This window comes from Amorphotheca resinae (assembly GCF_003019875.1).
Source record: "Amorphotheca resinae ATCC 22711 unplaced genomic scaffold M430scaffold_9, whole genome shotgun sequence".
In the NCBI taxonomy this organism is placed as follows: domain Eukaryota; kingdom Fungi; phylum Ascomycota; class Leotiomycetes; order Helotiales; family Amorphothecaceae; genus Amorphotheca; species Amorphotheca resinae.
This window is the reverse complement of record NW_020194479.1, coordinates 1,172,852-1,188,887: the sequence shown is the minus strand read 5'-3', so window position 1 is coordinate 1,188,887 and position 16,036 is coordinate 1,172,852. Positions and strand designations below refer to the sequence as shown.

The 16,036-nt window shown below is 49.1% G+C and overlaps 7 protein-coding genes across 7 annotated transcripts; 4 read left to right on the top strand and 3 right to left on the bottom strand.

Moving 5' to 3' along the window:
• Positions 1–1,518: 1,518 nt before the first annotated feature.
• M430DRAFT_21054 (hypothetical protein) lies at positions 1,519–2,187 on the top strand (the record flags this gene model as incomplete). Its single annotated transcript, XM_024864430.1, has 3 exons — positions 1,519–1,609; positions 1,675–1,955; positions 2,023–2,187. 3 exons carry the CDS (start codon positions 1,519–1,521, stop codon positions 2,185–2,187), a joined length of 537 nt encoding a protein of 178 aa, XP_024719136.1.
• A 1,705-nt stretch (positions 2,188–3,892) lies between these two features.
• M430DRAFT_21053 (hypothetical protein) lies at positions 3,893–4,591 on the bottom strand (the record flags this gene model as incomplete). The annotated part of the gene is made up of 2 exons (XM_024864429.1): positions 3,893–4,063; positions 4,115–4,591. The coding sequence occupies 2 exons, from the start codon at positions 4,589–4,591 to the stop codon at positions 3,893–3,895; spliced, it is 648 nt and encodes a 215-aa protein (XP_024719135.1).
• A 465-nt stretch (positions 4,592–5,056) lies between these two features.
• On the top strand, positions 5,057–7,461 carry M430DRAFT_125110 (hypothetical protein). The gene is made up of 2 exons (XM_024861943.1): positions 5,057–6,458; positions 6,602–7,461. The coding sequence occupies exons 1-2, from the start codon at positions 5,171–5,173 to the stop codon at positions 7,102–7,104; spliced, it is 1,791 nt and encodes a 596-aa protein (XP_024719134.1). The 5' UTR covers positions 5,057–5,170; the 3' UTR covers positions 7,105–7,461.
• Positions 7,301–8,633, bottom strand: M430DRAFT_21051 (hypothetical protein; the record flags this gene model as incomplete). Its single annotated transcript, XM_024864428.1, has 2 exons — positions 7,301–8,055; positions 8,108–8,633. The coding sequence occupies 2 exons, from the start codon at positions 8,631–8,633 to the stop codon at positions 7,301–7,303; spliced, it is 1,281 nt and encodes a 426-aa protein (XP_024719133.1).
• A 123-nt stretch (positions 8,634–8,756) lies between these two features.
• M430DRAFT_143811 (hypothetical protein) lies at positions 8,757–9,785 on the top strand (the record flags this gene model as incomplete). Its single annotated transcript, XM_024862848.1, has 3 exons — positions 8,757–8,877; positions 8,929–9,052; positions 9,103–9,785. Exons 1-3 carry the CDS (start codon positions 8,791–8,793, stop codon positions 9,783–9,785), a joined length of 894 nt encoding a protein of 297 aa, XP_024719132.1. The 5' UTR covers positions 8,757–8,790.
• Positions 9,786–11,162: 1,377 nt separating this feature from the next.
• On the bottom strand, positions 11,163–12,305 carry M430DRAFT_29695 (hypothetical protein; the record flags this gene model as incomplete). Its single annotated transcript, XM_024865895.1, has 1 exon — positions 11,163–12,305. One exon carries the CDS (start codon positions 12,303–12,305, stop codon positions 11,163–11,165), a length of 1,143 nt encoding a protein of 380 aa, XP_024719131.1.
• A 3,162-nt stretch (positions 12,306–15,467) lies between these two features.
• On the top strand, positions 15,468–15,983 carry M430DRAFT_105547 (hypothetical protein; the record flags this gene model as incomplete). The annotated part of the gene is made up of 3 exons (XM_024861014.1): positions 15,468–15,620; positions 15,693–15,795; positions 15,916–15,983. 3 exons carry the CDS (start codon positions 15,468–15,470, stop codon positions 15,981–15,983), a joined length of 324 nt encoding a protein of 107 aa, XP_024719130.1.
• Between the last annotated feature and the right edge of the window lie 53 nt (positions 15,984–16,036).

The window sequence follows — 16,036 nt, the reverse complement described above, 5'->3', positions numbered from 1 at the left end:
CAATGTTCCGGCGGTATCTGAGTCCCCAAGGTGCAGTCTGGTTGCTCCATATATGAAGAATACACCGTCGCCAACCAAATCTCAAAAGTCCGGCATATCAGACAAATCAATTCAAACAATCCGCAACCCATTTAGTATTGACCGAGGCAACAATTCTTCGAAAGATGATATCACAATCGGAATTCCAACACCCCAAAGATTGCTAAGATCTTCTCTCAAAGATTCGAAGTCTCTGCGCCCAGTTCGTAAATCGCTTGAAGAGATTGTAGCTTCCATGGGAGAATCTCTTGGTGTCAATAACCACGCAGCTAATCGTTCTCGCCATATTGCTATTTCGACTCCGTCCAAGGTCATAAAAAAGACCAGATCCTATGAGTACACTTCAGGTCTCGCCAACAATGGCAAGCTAGTCCCTGAGCCAGAGACGTCGGATGTATCTTACCTCAGTTTTACACATCCAGACGCTACTGATCCTACTGGTACCGCAGGTTTAGCGCAACCTCAGTCATCCTTCTGTGATGCTCCTTCAGTTGTAAGGTCTCTAAGTTCAGGGAGACCATCCCTGCTTCCCACCCGACGTAACTCGGTGTTACACGGGCAGATTCGAAATCTCCAGCAGCAATTGGCCACCAAAACGGAAGAGCTCCAGCATTTGAAGCAGCAACTCAACGCTCGGAGCAATCTGGATATGAGGACCTTGATCGAAAGCATAACAGAAGCCAGAAGAGAAGTTCAATTCTGGAAATCAAGAGCAGAAGTAGCTGAGAAGCAAATTGAGATGATGAGGAAAGCCTCTGTTCGAAGCAATTCTCTACAGAACGGGGATTGTCCTCAAAAATCGGCCGCTCCATCTGATCAATCGAGCACAAAATATAGAGACGATGGGGGCATTGCGGTAGGCTCGATTCGGAGAGGTCCACGTGGGATAGACGGTGCTGCAAGCTCTGAGGTGCGGACTTCAGAGGAGAGTAGTAATACAGTTGTCTACGAGGTCCAAGATGCGGCTATTGGTAAAAGAGAGAACAGTAGCTGGATGCAGCAGATAATGAAGGCTTTAGACACTGCAGGTCCCTAGGATCTGGAGCAAAGTTATGTTTGTCTCTATTCGGAGACGGGTGTTTAAAATCGAGTCAAATATCGGGTCTTTGGGAAGATATTGAAAGGAGGGCAAGTTCGGCGGCCGAGCTGCTCCTTTTTCTCTTTGTACCCTTGTTATTTTTACATTGCCGTCTCTGAAATAACTCTTTAGAAAGGGTTATTATTGTATTCATAGTCTTCAATACTTGGTTGTACTGGCCGTCTATACTCGTTTGTCCTCTAAACGGAGACAAACAGTGAGTGAATCGTGTTTTGAAATTTACAAGACATGGCCGAGCAAACAATTTTTGGTCTTACTTTCTTCTTGATCTCTTTTGGTTCGTCTTCACCTACTGTCCCAACCCTGGATCATCCTCGCAGTCTTCAACCTCACAACACAATTGATCAGCGATCTCGATCTTCGCTCGAGCTTCAGCAATAATGTCTTCCGTCGGGAACTCCAAGCCTTCTCTTGCTATCAAACCTCCCAAAACAAAATTCTTTGATCTCTCCAACCTCGGCTTGGTTCTCGGTCCATCTCCCCACCTTCTTTCCCCTCCTACCTACCAAGCCAGCCAACACGCTGACTCGAAGCAGTACTCTGGGACCTCCTACTCGGCCTCCCCATCTCTTACGTCCTCACCCTCGCCAACAAGAGAATAATCCAATATCTAGGCTACGAGAAAATCATGCGCTGCCCAAGTGGCATCCTCTTCAGCCGCTGTCTCTTCGTTACTCTGAATACGGTCCTGTTGCTGGCGTGGGCGGTACAATTGGCTCAGGAGGATGAAGAGAATGTTAGGATCGAGAGAGAAATTCAGTGGTGGGATAGGGAGATTGAGAGATTGGAGGGATTGTTGGAGAGGAGGAAGAAGGAGGTGAGTTTTTTCCTCTTTTCTTTTTCCTAGTATGGGAGGAATAAGGAATGCTAATGATGGGAGATAGAAGAAAAATAGAGCAAAGAAAATACAGAGGAAGGATAGTGGTTCGGGCTTAGAGGACGCTTCTGTGATTATCAGTGATGGGAAGGAGTGGAGGGAATCCTTTGCTAGGAAGGTTGCATCTTCAAGAGAGAGAGACAGACGGGTTTACCCAAAAGTTGAAGCTTGAGGGCTGGCCAAGGTATCCCTATCTACTGGAAATACTGGGTGTTGCCATTCGTTCTTGCTAGGGCGCGTTCGGGGGTTCCAATATGGGAGCTGGGGACAAAAGACAGGAATGGATAACTGACTAGCAAGCAAATACAATGCTCATTGAAACTGTAATGTTCGTAGTATCTTCCCGAGAAGAAGTGTTTATACTATTCCCAGTTAATGTATGCCTTCTTGTGGGAGGATAAGGTTGCTCGTTCGACGCTCTTGTCATCGGGCACAAACCAGTAAAGCAACCCGAGTCTTCTGGCCAACTTTGCGAATACATGCATGGTTCTATGTTTAAAAGCTCGTTATAACAATTTAGTTAAAGGAATCTTCTACATATAGCCAGGGACAGATCAGATTATAGAATGCTGACGCGTGACTCTACCTACTGAGCGAGATCACTTGCACGTAAGACGCGCTACAGTGACAATGACAACAGAATATCATGTAGAATAATAGTAGCAATAGTATCAAAAGACCATAGACTAGACTGCAATCATATATAGAAGTCATCGGATCAAGGATCTACTTCTTGTTGTTGCTGGGGCCTTGAACTTTCCCCCTTTTCTAAGCGCGGGAGCCGCAAGACTCACCTCGCGACTCGACACTCAAGTAATTGAATAAGGAGTTTCATTTCACCTAACAGCATGGAGCAGTTAGTGTATTGTAAGTGATTCACCTCCCTTTCCAATACACGCATAACTAACAACTAACATCTGCAGCCCCCAGGTTTCAGACCCTTTGGTGAGCCCTCTCCGGCTCACCATAAAAAGAAAAAAGTCTCCATACAAACAAACAAACAAAAAAAAAAAAGGGACATTACTGAGAGTCCGAACAGCGGGGCTCGAAAGAGCAGCTGTATACCAGTGCACCACAGGGTGTAGCAACAGTAGGCCACCGTGGTCATGGCCTATAGGGATCAGCGGGGGGGAGGATGGGCGGCTTCAAAAACCTGAAAGATGGTTTTCTACGAGATCCTATGCTTAGGATCTCCGAGTTTTGCTGGTATTCTATTTTTTATCTTTTTTATTTCGCTGTTACTTCTCGCGCCGTCTGAAGTATTCATGGGAATGCGAAGAGAGAGGTTTGGTTTGTTTATCTTTTGCTTCGAGGAGAGGGGGCAGCTTGCACAACGTTCAAGCCTACACGCTAATCATAATCTTTGATAACTTCTAGGTATCTACCTAGCAAACGTGGAGACTCTCTTTATTCATTCAGAAATACGTGATTGTTATGTGTAGTGATGGATTTCTATAATTGCTCTTGTACATATGAAATCATTATAGGCTCTTGTTTTGAGAGAGCTACCATGATAGTCTGTATAAAGTACAATGCATTTTGTCCTCTCCACACTTCAATTTAACAGGACTTCCACGATGTAGTATATCCTTGGATAAAAGCAACCAATCCACCCGCACATACAGTAGGGTGAAACTGGATTATTTCAATTGCCACAGAGCGCTAAAGGCCTTGCCTTCGATAATCTGTGAATAGCTCTTTGCTTGCCGGAGACTCGATCCTCTAGACTCGAGACTTCTGCTCAAGTGCACAGATACGTAGTCCAAGCACATAGATTGCATCCATTCCCTTGTACTCTGCCGCGATCTGGGGGGTATATCCCGAAAGGCGCCCAAACTCCTTCCGCTATGCATGTGAAGAACTATGGATGAAAGAGTCTAAAATGGCTTGGCAACCTTCCTACTCTCACTCGCACCTGTCTCCGGGTCTCTGTACTCCTTCCAAGAGACGGGATACATGGCATTGCCAGCCTCACTAGTGGCCATGATAACGCCCAGGTTGTTACTTGCGGTGGAGAGGTAGTAATTCGCCTGATCACCCAGCGAGATCTGAAGACTGATTAGCAACAATCACCGGCCCACGGCACCTAGCTAACTCACCACGACGGCCCTGACGATATCTCCAGGCCTGAAACTTTCAACTATCTTAACCCTGTCCTTCTCTGTAGCTCTGACATCTTGTACCCTAATCAACCCTTGCCACTCCCCATCCAAGACTGTCTCTCCAACGACTAGGATCGCAACCGATGCCTGCCTTGGAGTAATTCTCGTCACCCTGCACAGCACCGTGCTGTGGACCTCTGGCAAAACCTCCGCTCTCGTCTTTGCATTCCCATCATTCGCGCTTGATATATCCCGCTCGATTGAAATCGTCGGAAGAGGCGTGGGGGCAGCCGGGGTGATCTTCGTCAGTCGCTTCTGAGGTCCGGGGGGTTTGGGAGGGACGGTGGTCGCGATGGGCCCAAGGATCGAAGCGTAGAGGTTGGAGTTGTGGACATGAGTACCTGGGCCAGGACGGAACTCGCTCGTAGATCCGAGGAGTTGACCCGGCACAGCGATTGGCACTACTTGCGCCATAGTGAAGATCACAGAGATGTCCTCCCTCACTTGTTCGTGGATGCAGCGGCGAGGTGAGGCGAGGTGAAGTTGACCGTTGGTGGGAAAAGTTCTTGGAGGGAAAGGTTAGACGACCCCATTTTGTGGGGGTTCGTGCCATGTATCAAAACGGACAAGGGTAAATAAAATCCAAGGTTCCGCGGATGAGGGGTAACAAGGGGCGGCTCGAGGGAAGACCAGGATTCAAAGTCTGGAACTATTCGACCATTTGGCTATTGCCTCTTCATTGTCCAAATACGCCCCCTCCGTGTGATCGCACCGTGGCCCAGGAATCAGGAATCAGGACGGACGGAAGCCAAAACCCCCACGTCCCCCGCTTCTTGATTCATGATCGTCGCCACGGCCAAGGGAAATGACTTAATGGCCGGATCAACCCCATAAATCGCACCTCGAGACGGTGTGCACTTCCTTGCCCTTCCAAACAGCCCACCAGCTCTCAGATCCCAGCTCCCAGTCCTAGAGACAGCGACTCCCGAACTCCTCAGCTGAAGCGATCCTCTCCTTCTCCCAGCGACGTCGAACGGCGATCCTCAACTCTTTATGATCGAAACCATGTCCGCAAAACACTTTGTCAATGATGCCACGCATCTCGTGAATTCGGCTCTCCAAGCCCTCACCATAACAAATCCTTCTGTTGCTCTCGATGCCGAGAACAAGATCATCTACAGGAGACCCGGCCATGCCCCACAAGTTTCCATCATCTCTGGCGGTGGTAGCGGCCACGAACCTAGCTTTGGAGCCTTCGTAGGTGAAGGATTGCTATCAGCTTCGGTGGCGGGAACTATATTTGCCTCCCCGAGCGCAGAGCAAATCCGGAGAGCCATAATGTCCAGAGTCGACGCCCAGAAGGGGATCCTAGTCACCGTCATGAATTATACTGGCGATGTGCTGAATTTCGGAATGGGCGTTGAGAAGGCGAAGGCCGCCGGTATGAAAGTGGAGATGTTGGTCGTTGGTGATGATGTTGGTGTTGGACGTGCCAAGGCTGGGAAGGTGGGAAGAAGAGGAATTGCTGGCACAGTCCTTGTGCATAAGATCTCGGGAGCCTTGGCTGCAACAGGAGCAAGTCTGGAAGATGTCTACAAGGTTGCCAAGCTGACGGCTGAGAATATCGTTAGTGTTGGTGCCTCGCTGGATCATGTCCATGTGCCAGGGAGAGCTCCACCTGATCCGAATTCCTCGGAGAAATTGGCTGATGGGGAAGTCGAAATTGGAATGGGTATTCACAATGAGCCCGGAAGTGGGAGAGAGAAGGTTGAGCTACCCAAATTGGTAGAGCGGATGCTTCAGCAACTCTTGGATCAGAAAGATAAAGATCGAGCATTTCTGCGGGTCAATTCGAATGAGGTCGTACTCTTGATCAACAACCTTGGTGGAGTCAGTGTCCTGGAACTGGGAGGGATCACTGCTGAGGTCGTGGGCCAATTGGAGAAAAACTATAATATTAAACCTGTTCGAGTCTTGTCTGGCACATATATGACAAGTCTCAACGGCCTCGGATTTAGCATCTCTATTCTCAACGTTGTGAACACAAATATCGGAGGCCCTAGCATGTTGCAATTGTTGGATGCCCCATGCGAAGCTACTGGGTGGGCGGCGCCAGTTAAGAAGGAGACTTGGGAGGCCAAGTCAAGTCAGGTTCGGGATGCATCAGCATCAGCCGTGGATGAAATCCAAGCCAGTGGATTGAAGATCGACCCAGAAGCCGAAAAGGCGGCATTGATTTCTGGTCTGGAAAGACTTATTGCTGCTGAGCCAGCGGTGACGAGAATGGACACAGTTGTTGGGGATGGGGATTGTGGGATTGGTTTGAAGAGAGGAGCAGAATGTAAGTTGTGCATTTGTTTACTGTTTGTCTGTCTCTGCTCTACACATTGCCAATCAAGGATGGTTTGGCTTCTTGGGCAATACATATGTTACAGTCCTTGATAAGTATGGATCGTTTTATAACTTCTACTGACTGGAATATAGCGGTTCTCAAAATGGTCTCACAAACAAAACTATCCGGCGATGCGGTCGTGGACCTCAGCAAGATCGTCCAAGTTGTTGAAAACACAATGGATGGGACTTCAGGGGCACTCTATGCCATCTTCCTGAACTCACTGGTGCACTATCTTAGACAACAGGCTTCGGCCGGAGTAGCAACAGCAAAAGTCTGGGGAACTGCATTGAAGCAGGCCTCGGAAGCTCTATCACGGTATACACCAGCGCAGCCTGGCGATCGAACACTGATCGACGCGCTCCATCCTTTCATTGAAGTTCTCAACGCTTCAGGGGATTTCAAGAAAGCAGCAGAAGCATCCAAAAAAGGGGCTGAGGGCACAAAGGGCATGAAAGCCAGTTTGGGTAGGACTGTCTATATTGGTGGATCTGGCTTTGAGCAGGTCCCCGATCCTGGAGCGTGGGGTTTGAGCGAATTGTTCCTTGGTCTTGCGGGTGTAAAATCCTCGGAGCCGGATTATGAGATGGTATGAGACTTCGTGATGGCTTGACGACTCTAACTTCATGGACATTGCACGAACTTTTTGTTCCGTTACAACATAAATATATCCAGTTTCATATTTTCTTGGAGGAGTCTTTCTCGAGTGAAATATCAAATCTAACAAGCACCCGCTCTGGAACGAATAGTACATATATGATACAATTGACATACTTTCATACACCATCTCATTACCTTCTGAGCCAAGAATACTTGGGGCCCGAATGTCTTGCCTCCCAACCTCTGGCCTTCTGCTTAGGCTTGAGAGGCTCGATCTTCTTTCTCTTGAACTCGATATCTGCACCTTCAATTCCGGCTCTGTGCATAACACCAGCAGTTCCCTCGTCCCACAAGCTCCTGAAGATGCTAACGCCGATTGGTTTCACGTGGTACTTGTCAACAAAGCTCCGCAGGCTGAATCCATCACGTTGGATTTTCTCCCTGAGTTCTGCAGGGTCAAGAGTCTTGCCTGGCTCTTGCTGCAACACAAAGACGGAGTATCGGTGGTATGGGGATCCCTTTTGGGCGAATGGGGGCATCCATGGGTGCACCAGCTGTGTTTCCGTGGCTTGGGATAGAGGCAGGGATGTCTGTGTGGGAGAGAGGGGAATGTTGGTTGCCAGATAATGGCATCGAGATGTAAAGTTATCCCTCTCAACGACAGGAACATCGGAGTCGATAACGACAACACTAACAAGTCGCTCCCCTTTGTCGAATACCTGGACCTTCAATCGAGCGGGGACCTCGCTGACACGCGAATCAACGAATTCGCCAGGTAGGACACTGCGCTTTCTGAAAGCCAGACGCACGTCGGCGGTGGGTTCGAAATGTGGCAGACAATCTGGAACAATGCCGAGCTGGTTTATACGCTGGACAATGACAAGTCGTTGGTACTTCCGCCACTTTCTGTCGGCCAGATAGCGGTAGATGGGTTTGTTCATATCTCCTGTGAATGCATTAGCACATAGTACAAAATTTAGTAGCATCATGACACAAACCTTCGCCATCTTCGAACCGCTTCTTGATCAAAGGATCATTGATATCTGCTTGGATTTTCAGATATTCTAAATGCCTCCTCATACTCTCTAGCCTAATCTGCTTCTGCTTTTCCCCTCCACTGATATTTGAGGGATCCTGGGCCATAAGGTTCGATATCCGCAGCCTCTCTTTCTGGATGGCCTGCAGCTTCTCCTCCCTATCCGCCTGAAGCACTTTGCGAGCCTCTTGGAAGCATTGGTATGGTAATTGTTCGAACGGGATGTTGTCCGAACTTTTCAGGGCAGCACGACGACGTCTCGATCCAATTGGGAAGATACCACTCTTCATCAGAGCTTTCTCTCCTTTTATCGATGTGACTGTGGCTGGATCGAAGACGGGGGTAGGACGGGTGCTTTCGACAGCAGCCTCATTGTTCGATCGGGCGGAGCTGGTGAAGGCGCGAATCGCCCTCACCGACTGGCATGATGATTGAGCATCCCGCAGAGACCTTACCAGTGGCCTCGCGGCCTTCTGACATGTAGGCATTATTGCGTTGTGATGGTTGTCGTCGACTTCGACTGCAATAATTTTGTCGAAGCACCGAACTTCGACTCCAACGGGACAAGCCGAAATTTTTTGGCTAGCTCGGATCACCTCCTTGAACAACGACAACGGTCTTCAAAATCGCCCTCATACAACGACGATGGCGGCAAAGGGGTTCCAGAGCTTCTCGAGAAGCTTGAATTCCCTGAGCTCATTTATCTCAAGTAGCTCAAGGGATCCGCTGACGGTTAGTTCTTGAGCCTGCCATTTCTGCTTTTCTCGTACTGATCAGATGCAGCGATGTCTTGCACCCCGACTTACGAGGTCAATGGCAACAGAGGCACCATTGCCGTCAGAGCCAGCTTCAGGGACTTCCAACAACCTCATCTATGATATCCCCAGCTATGCTACCGACCTGCCAGGTATTCTTTCTCCTACCAAAGTCAGAGCGCTCAAATCTAACCCTCTCCAGTGACATCCAGCGTGCTCACAACCATCTACAAATTCCCTACCATGGAACCACTGCGCTTCGAATCCTACGACAGCAAACATCTCCATCTCCCTCTCCGCCGGGACATCCTTCACCGCGCCGTTGTCTTCGAGGGTGATGCCACCCGCCAAGGTACAGCCAGCTCAAAGACGCGATGGGAAGTGCACGGCTCCCACCGCAAAATCCGACCACAGAAGGGAGGTGGTAGAGCACGTCTAGGCACGAGGCAGTCACCCATGCTCAAGGGAGGTGGTAAATCCTTTGGACCGCACCCGCGGGATTTCTCTACGGATCTGCCGAGAAAGATGTACGATCTGGCGTGGAGGACGGCGCTCAGCTACAGGTACAGGAAAGGGGAGTTGATTATCTGCGAGGATGGGATGGATATCGAGTATCCTAAGACCCGGTACGCGAAGCAGATCTTTGCTCACAACCACTGGGGGAAGGATTACGGGCGGTCCTTGATCATCACGGGGAGCTTCCGAAAGAACCTGTTCCGTGCAGTGAGGCATGCGGGCGAAGATGGCAGGATTCAGATGGTGAGAGATGTTGATGTCAAGGACTTGCTTGAATTGGGGAGGGTGGTGATTGAGAAGAGGGCGTTGGATGAGATATTGGCAGAGCACCAGAGCGATTTAGTGGCCAAGGTTAGAAGCGCGGTATAGGTATCGTATCTTGGTTCGATGTGGTGTATAGATTCAGGTCTATCTGTATCAATTGTAACATTACTGATGTAATACAGCGACTGCGATTATTCATTCCTTGGAAGTTTCTGCGTGAGACAACCTAGGATTTGACGTGTCCAATCTCTGTACCTCGCTCTCCTCAGGTCTTGATCCCAGGCTAGGTAGGCCGCGTGCACTCCACATTCTCATCAGTGCCTTTCCCTCCAACTTATACCTAAGGCAATCAGAACATGTCGCCCTCATCTTTACGACCTCTCTCCACGTGATCGGCCTGCTCGCTGTCACCGACGCCGAGCCTCAAAAACTGACATGCCACGACATCCCTACTGCCTCGATGATCCCTCGACGTCATGACAACTTCAAGCCATGTCAAGCATCCATGTTACAGTACACAAATCCCATGTCCCGAGTCCCTGTCCACCTCTCTACTACGATGTAGGTGCTTTCCCCTATTTATTATCCATTTTTATTTCCCTCCCGCAGGGGCTCAATGGAGATTGATAAACCCATCCCCAAAACCCTTTTCTTCAAGCGAAGGAATACCTTATCCGTCGAGCTAAAGGAGAGACTGCATTCCAACTCAAGAAGCACCACTCGTTGAGTTGCCAACTTAGTTCTCCTCCCCCGTTCCGTCTACTGGGCCCTAAGTTTGCCTATTCGAGCCTCTCCCGAAGTGGCCCGCTCATATGTACCATTACCTCACACCTTGGATTACCTCAACCATCGATGTTTTCTTTCCTCTTCATGTTAGGTAAAAACGCAACGGCCAAATTCGCAATCTGTGCCTTGACATCAGGAATTTGTCACGCACATATTGACACCGTACCCATGCCGTTCACCGCCTCAAGATTATGCCCTACGGCTGATGGCTCATGAATTAACAGATCACACTATAGAACCGTCGAGAGATTCATTGCTAACACTTTGTATCAATAGTATTATACAATGGAAAGAGCCATATTTGCTATTGACGAGATCTCCTGATCCGAGCTATTAGTTCAGATGCCAGATTCTCACCTTTATACGCCTATGGTAATGACAGACCCATGTTCTTTTGAGAGGCGCCGAATTTGCCTTTACCCCTGGCTAATCCTTACTCCAAGCCCTCCTTTTCAAGCTTTAAGTCCCATGCCTTAGACACCAATAACGAAGGAACGCACACTCGTACTACTCCTTGCAGTCATTTTGCACCAGAACACCAGCCCCATCCTCTACTCATACTTGCCAGAGAATGAATCCGATTTTACGCCGCCGCAAATGTCTCAAGTGATGATGGGACCCGGATGATGCAAGCCCTCAGACGAGACGCCATCGCTTCCCTCCCTCATTCCCTAGGTCATCGAGATCAAGCAATTTTCAGATCACAGCAACGTGCAGCGGCATGTTGTTTGAAAATCCTTCGTCAAATTGAGCTGGATCGAACTTCAACTTGACTGGTGTACCCATATTGCTAATTCCAGAGTCTCCGACACTTCCCGCACTTGCGCCTGATCCTTGTCGCGACATGCTGATCGAACCTTCCTGCAGTACACCGGAATTTTGATTTCTCTCTTCGTGGAGAGTTCCATCGGGAAGTTCTAACGAAAGGTCCCCAGTGTCAAGAGAAGGTAGGGAGTGTGGATGGTAGGCGAAAGTAGATGACCCGCTTCTCCTACTCGGCTGGGTTAACGGCATGCGCACATCAGGGCTCATGCCTCCCAAAATTATCTCGCTCTCTTGAGTAGCTGTTCTCATCATAGTATACTGCGGCTGCTCTGGAGGATTTGCAGCGATAGCTGCTTGTACCTTCAAAAACTCCTCGATTATGGGGTTTTTACAGTTGGCATGCTCTATGAGGTCTCGGTGGAGTTTCAATGTTTCTTCCTTGACCTCCTGGAATTCAAGTAGCAATGACTGCTGTTCAAGCGATAGCTCCTCCGCCCTGGCCTCCAACTTTTGCGTCAATCCTTTTTTCTTGAGCCTGCACTTACTAGCAGCTTGGCGATTACGCTCAAGAAGCTTGTCCCGCTTGATCATGCTTTCTTCCTCGCTAAGTTCCTTCTTCTTCCCCTTTTTTCTGCCCCTCTTCAATTTAGGAGGGGCAGGCGGCTCTTCGCCTTGGCCTTTGGTATCATGCTTCGGTTTTGGGCATTCGAGAATATTATCGGTTGGATGCTTCGGAAGCGGTTCCCCCTGTTGCACTAGCTGCTGTGGAAATCCAAAGCTGTTCGCTTGAGAGAATATTTGCTGCAGATGTTCCTCGCTCCAGATGGCTTGTGGGGAGACCGTATTTGGTTTGAACCCCGTCTCGAAAGAACCCGTGATAAAGCCACTGTTCTGGAAGTCGTCGAGAAACACATCTTGATCTCCATTGGAAGTAAGGAGATGAGGTTGGTCCGGAAATTCGTTTGCAATGGCTATTTCGGTGTCAAAGCCGTCAAAGCAGTGTTTGGCACTATTGTTGAAAGGCATCATATCGCCGAAGTAGTTTCCGCCGTTGCGGATATTGTCAACCTCCATATTGTCGAGTTAAGGACACAACGATGGATATGTGATGCAAGCGTACAGGTTCCCCGGGGTTTCGCTAGTTCGGGATGAATTTGTGTGGAAAGAACTTTTGCTGATGCTGATTTCGTGCAGAATGATTTTGCTCTTGCGCATGAACCTGGGGCTTTAAGGCAAGACTGGTCCAGGACGGCCTAGGGAAGGTTTGTTTCCCATAGGTGATAAGTCTTCATATATTCGAGGAGCCGTCCAGGTGATCGTTGGGGTGGAAAGGAGGCTAAGTAAATATTTTGATATTATTCGTGGTGCTATGGCAGGGCTTGGACACTCAAACCAAATCCTGATAGAGCACGAATGTCAGTTTATGTTCCAATTGCCCTGTTCTGGGGTTCTCTCACAAGGAGCTCTCGAAGGACTGTTGTCCTCGTTGCTGGTTTCCACCTGAGATGACGAGTATACTAACGCAGTCGACGGGAAGGAAGATTGAATAAGGACCACCGAGTGATTAAGATCGGTGCTTCAGGGTCGTAAAGTTCTGGCTGAGTATCATAGAAGTTGGGGAAGCTGGTGGTTGGCGTTGAATGTTGAATGCCGAACGTTGTTGGATGTTCCTTCGGCAGGAGCTTAGGTAGGAAGGAAAGGGCGGAAGTTCGAGCTGCTACCGCTATCTGTTTCACATACTCTCAATTGGGTTCCTTGCTCCTGTTTTCGAAGAGAAATGCATGTGGAGACTTGTATGTGCATAGATATATATGTGTATATGTATGCGACTGAACATCACTCCAACATGCCCCTCTCGATTGCCTCGTCGAGTGGGGTCAACAATGACGCACACCACGCCTGGGGGAGTCGAGCAGATGAGAGCGCATAGGTGTGTCTGGGTATCCACCGAAGGGAGCACCAGGATGGCCCGGACGTTGCATGGTCAACCGTCTCTATTCTGGCTATCAACCCGGTGAAGCAACCCTGATCCAATGCTTATGGAGCAAGCGCCCTCTGGAGATATGATATGGGAAGCTTATTCGACCGCGTTGTGCTTGATCCGGTTCCCCTACGTTCCCGATCACCCATTCATCCCCCTGCAACGATTCTTATAAATCCACTGTTCTGTCTGTACCTTTCTTGATCCGGGCAAAGGACGGCATGGGTTGGTGGTGGAGGGCAGTTCCACACAAAATGCGGCTTATTCCTCATCGTGCGTGGCGTTTCCCCTTTCTTTGGTCTGATGTCCTGTTTTCCTGATTTCCCGATAGAGTCCAAACTTCTCCATCGTTGCGCGGGGATGGCATTTTGCGAATTCCCATGCGGCGAGGGCTGGCCAATCAGAGGGAAGAGAGGGTCCCCCCCTAGGTTACTTTCAAGATTTTGATTTTATTTATCTATGTTTACTTTCATCCTTTTCTCTATCCCACTTTCCATTTTGCTCGTTTCCCTTTTTCATCCTGATATCTCTGTGTATCTCATGGAGTGCCTTTATTGATCGACAAGAAGATACGCCAATGGCACGCAGCTGGTTCTGCTCGTGTTTGTTGCTGTTGAGATGAGAGCTCGGAGATGTCTCCGCCCAACGTCATATATGAGTAAGTTAGATATTCCAAGGTATGTCGGTGCCAGACCGGACTGGCGGAGTTCCCTCCGTCCTTTACAGAGCAAACCTGCCAAGTTTCCAATCAGCTTATCAAGCCTACGGGCGAGATCGACAACATTGACACCGACGACGTCGCATGGCATCGGCCTTCTCTCTGTTAAGTGTTGTTGGGGAACTCTAGACTCTTGAGTTGGCCCTTCTCACCACGCTACGGAGTATTCTCCATCCCTCTCTCTGTATACAAAATTCCCTGAATCCTGAATACTGAAGCTCCAGTGCTGTCCGGCCCGCTCCACTATACGAAGGGAACCATATACGACCAAACAATCAGATTTCTTATCGGGCTATCCACTCTTACCCTCAAGGCTCCACAATCGCAATCCTTCGTGCAGGAGCTGTTTCTCCGTCTGTCTCATGGCATTTATTGCATGCCATTGGCTACGGGGAATTTCCCGGGTCCGTCAGCGTTATACTTTAGCCTCCAGTATGTACATGTACCTGGCAGCGAACCCCAGGATCGGCGGCTATGGAGGAATGGGAGTTCCCATGTAGCATTGCTAGCCAATCCTCTGGTCGCGCGTCGAAGCCATGGCATCATAGCATGAACTGGTTCATTGTCTTTTGTGGCAAATAATATGAGAGTTCGATGTGGATGCGCCCTGTATTCAGCGGTTAAACTTGGAGCTTTGAATGGCCTTAGTACTGTTACAGAACTACTGTACTGGTAGGGTTATTTGTGGTTCGCTCAAAAACCAGCTGGTTACCTTCTCCGGTTTAAGGGATATGCATTTTGGCTTATAGGTACTCACTACTTACCTCCCTGTCCAACGCATTCATCAAAACAGATAGCCCTCGACTCCAAGCGTCAATTGAATAATATTACTTGGGCTTTGAAAGGCAGGTAGGTACATTAGACTACACCACAGAGAGGGTCAAGATTCCAGAGGACTCTTGAGATCTGATCAATTTGATCAATTTGATCATGGCCTACCGTAGATCTTCTGGAAAGATGAGAGGTTGGTCGGGATACGATATGATCAACACCAACAGGGGGTTTGAGAGGGGTTACCGGGGTAAAGGGTCTAAAGTAAGTACCTAAGTACCTAAGTACAGGTACAAAGTACCTTACGTTTCCCCTGCCTTAGAGGTAATTTCACGTGATATCATTCTGCATTTGAATGGATGGGTTTCAAACCAGATATGGGGTTGACTTAAACCTTAAAGCCTACCCGCATACCAATGATGCATAATACTATAACCTATTGAGAAAAGAAAGAATCATCATAAAAAAGTTAAAAAATTCCGAAGAAAACGCGACTTTACGACGGGCACCAGGCCCCTACCTACGGCAGAGTTGCAGAAGCGTCACTAACCGCCATCCGAACAACACGTGCCTTCGCGATGCGGAGAAATCGCGTCTCCCTTAACCCTGATTTTCAACGACACGCGCGCTCATCCAGACCAGATCAAGCCTCAACATATCCAAACGCGTCTCCAGATCCGCATCAACATCCCCTCGTCCCAATCCCTCATCCTATCGCAAGCAATCCTTTTCCGTAAGGAAGAAAGAAGAGACAGGGGCGTAAAAAATGGCAGAACAAATCTCCACCCCGCGCATCACCTCCCAATACCTCGATGCCTTCACCGGCAAGACCGTGATCATCACTGGGAAAGTGACCCAGACGCGCGGCGACACCGCACTTATAGACTCTGAAGGCGTCGTTACCGTGCTACTGAATCGGGTTTTTACCCCCCATCTTACCCAGCCGCGACGTTGCTCAGCTAACCACCGCCCGCGCGCGCGCGAGGAATAGGATTCTCATCTCAAGCCCGGAAACGCAGTCGAGATCGTTGGGAAGGTGAACCAGGATCTGACGGTCAAGGTGTTGATGGCGACGGATATGGGTACTAATCTCGGTGCGTCCTCCCCCTCCTCCCCCTCCTGCCCTGCTCCAAAATTCTGTTTTCTGTTCTGTTATTCTATCGACATGCGAAGTGAAGGGGATGATGGTTGGCGGCGGCTGATGCGTGGCATAGATTATGCGGCGGTGAATGCGGTTGTGGATGCGACGCATCGGTACAAGGAGATCTTTTACACGGAGTGATAAGAGAATGCCGCGAGAATGGGATAAGGACTGGGCTCTCAGCATTCTGGGAG

Bases quoted from the DNA above. Each gene is read 5' to 3' on its own strand.
- M430DRAFT_125110 (XM_024861943.1), top strand. From the start codon at position 5,171: ATGATCGAAACCATGTCCGCAAAACACTTTGTCAATGATGCCACGCAT. The intron at 6,459-6,601 runs GTAAGTTGTGCA...ACTGGAATATAG, and splicing joins TTTGAAGAGAGGAGCAGAAT to CGGTTCTCAAAATGGTCTCA.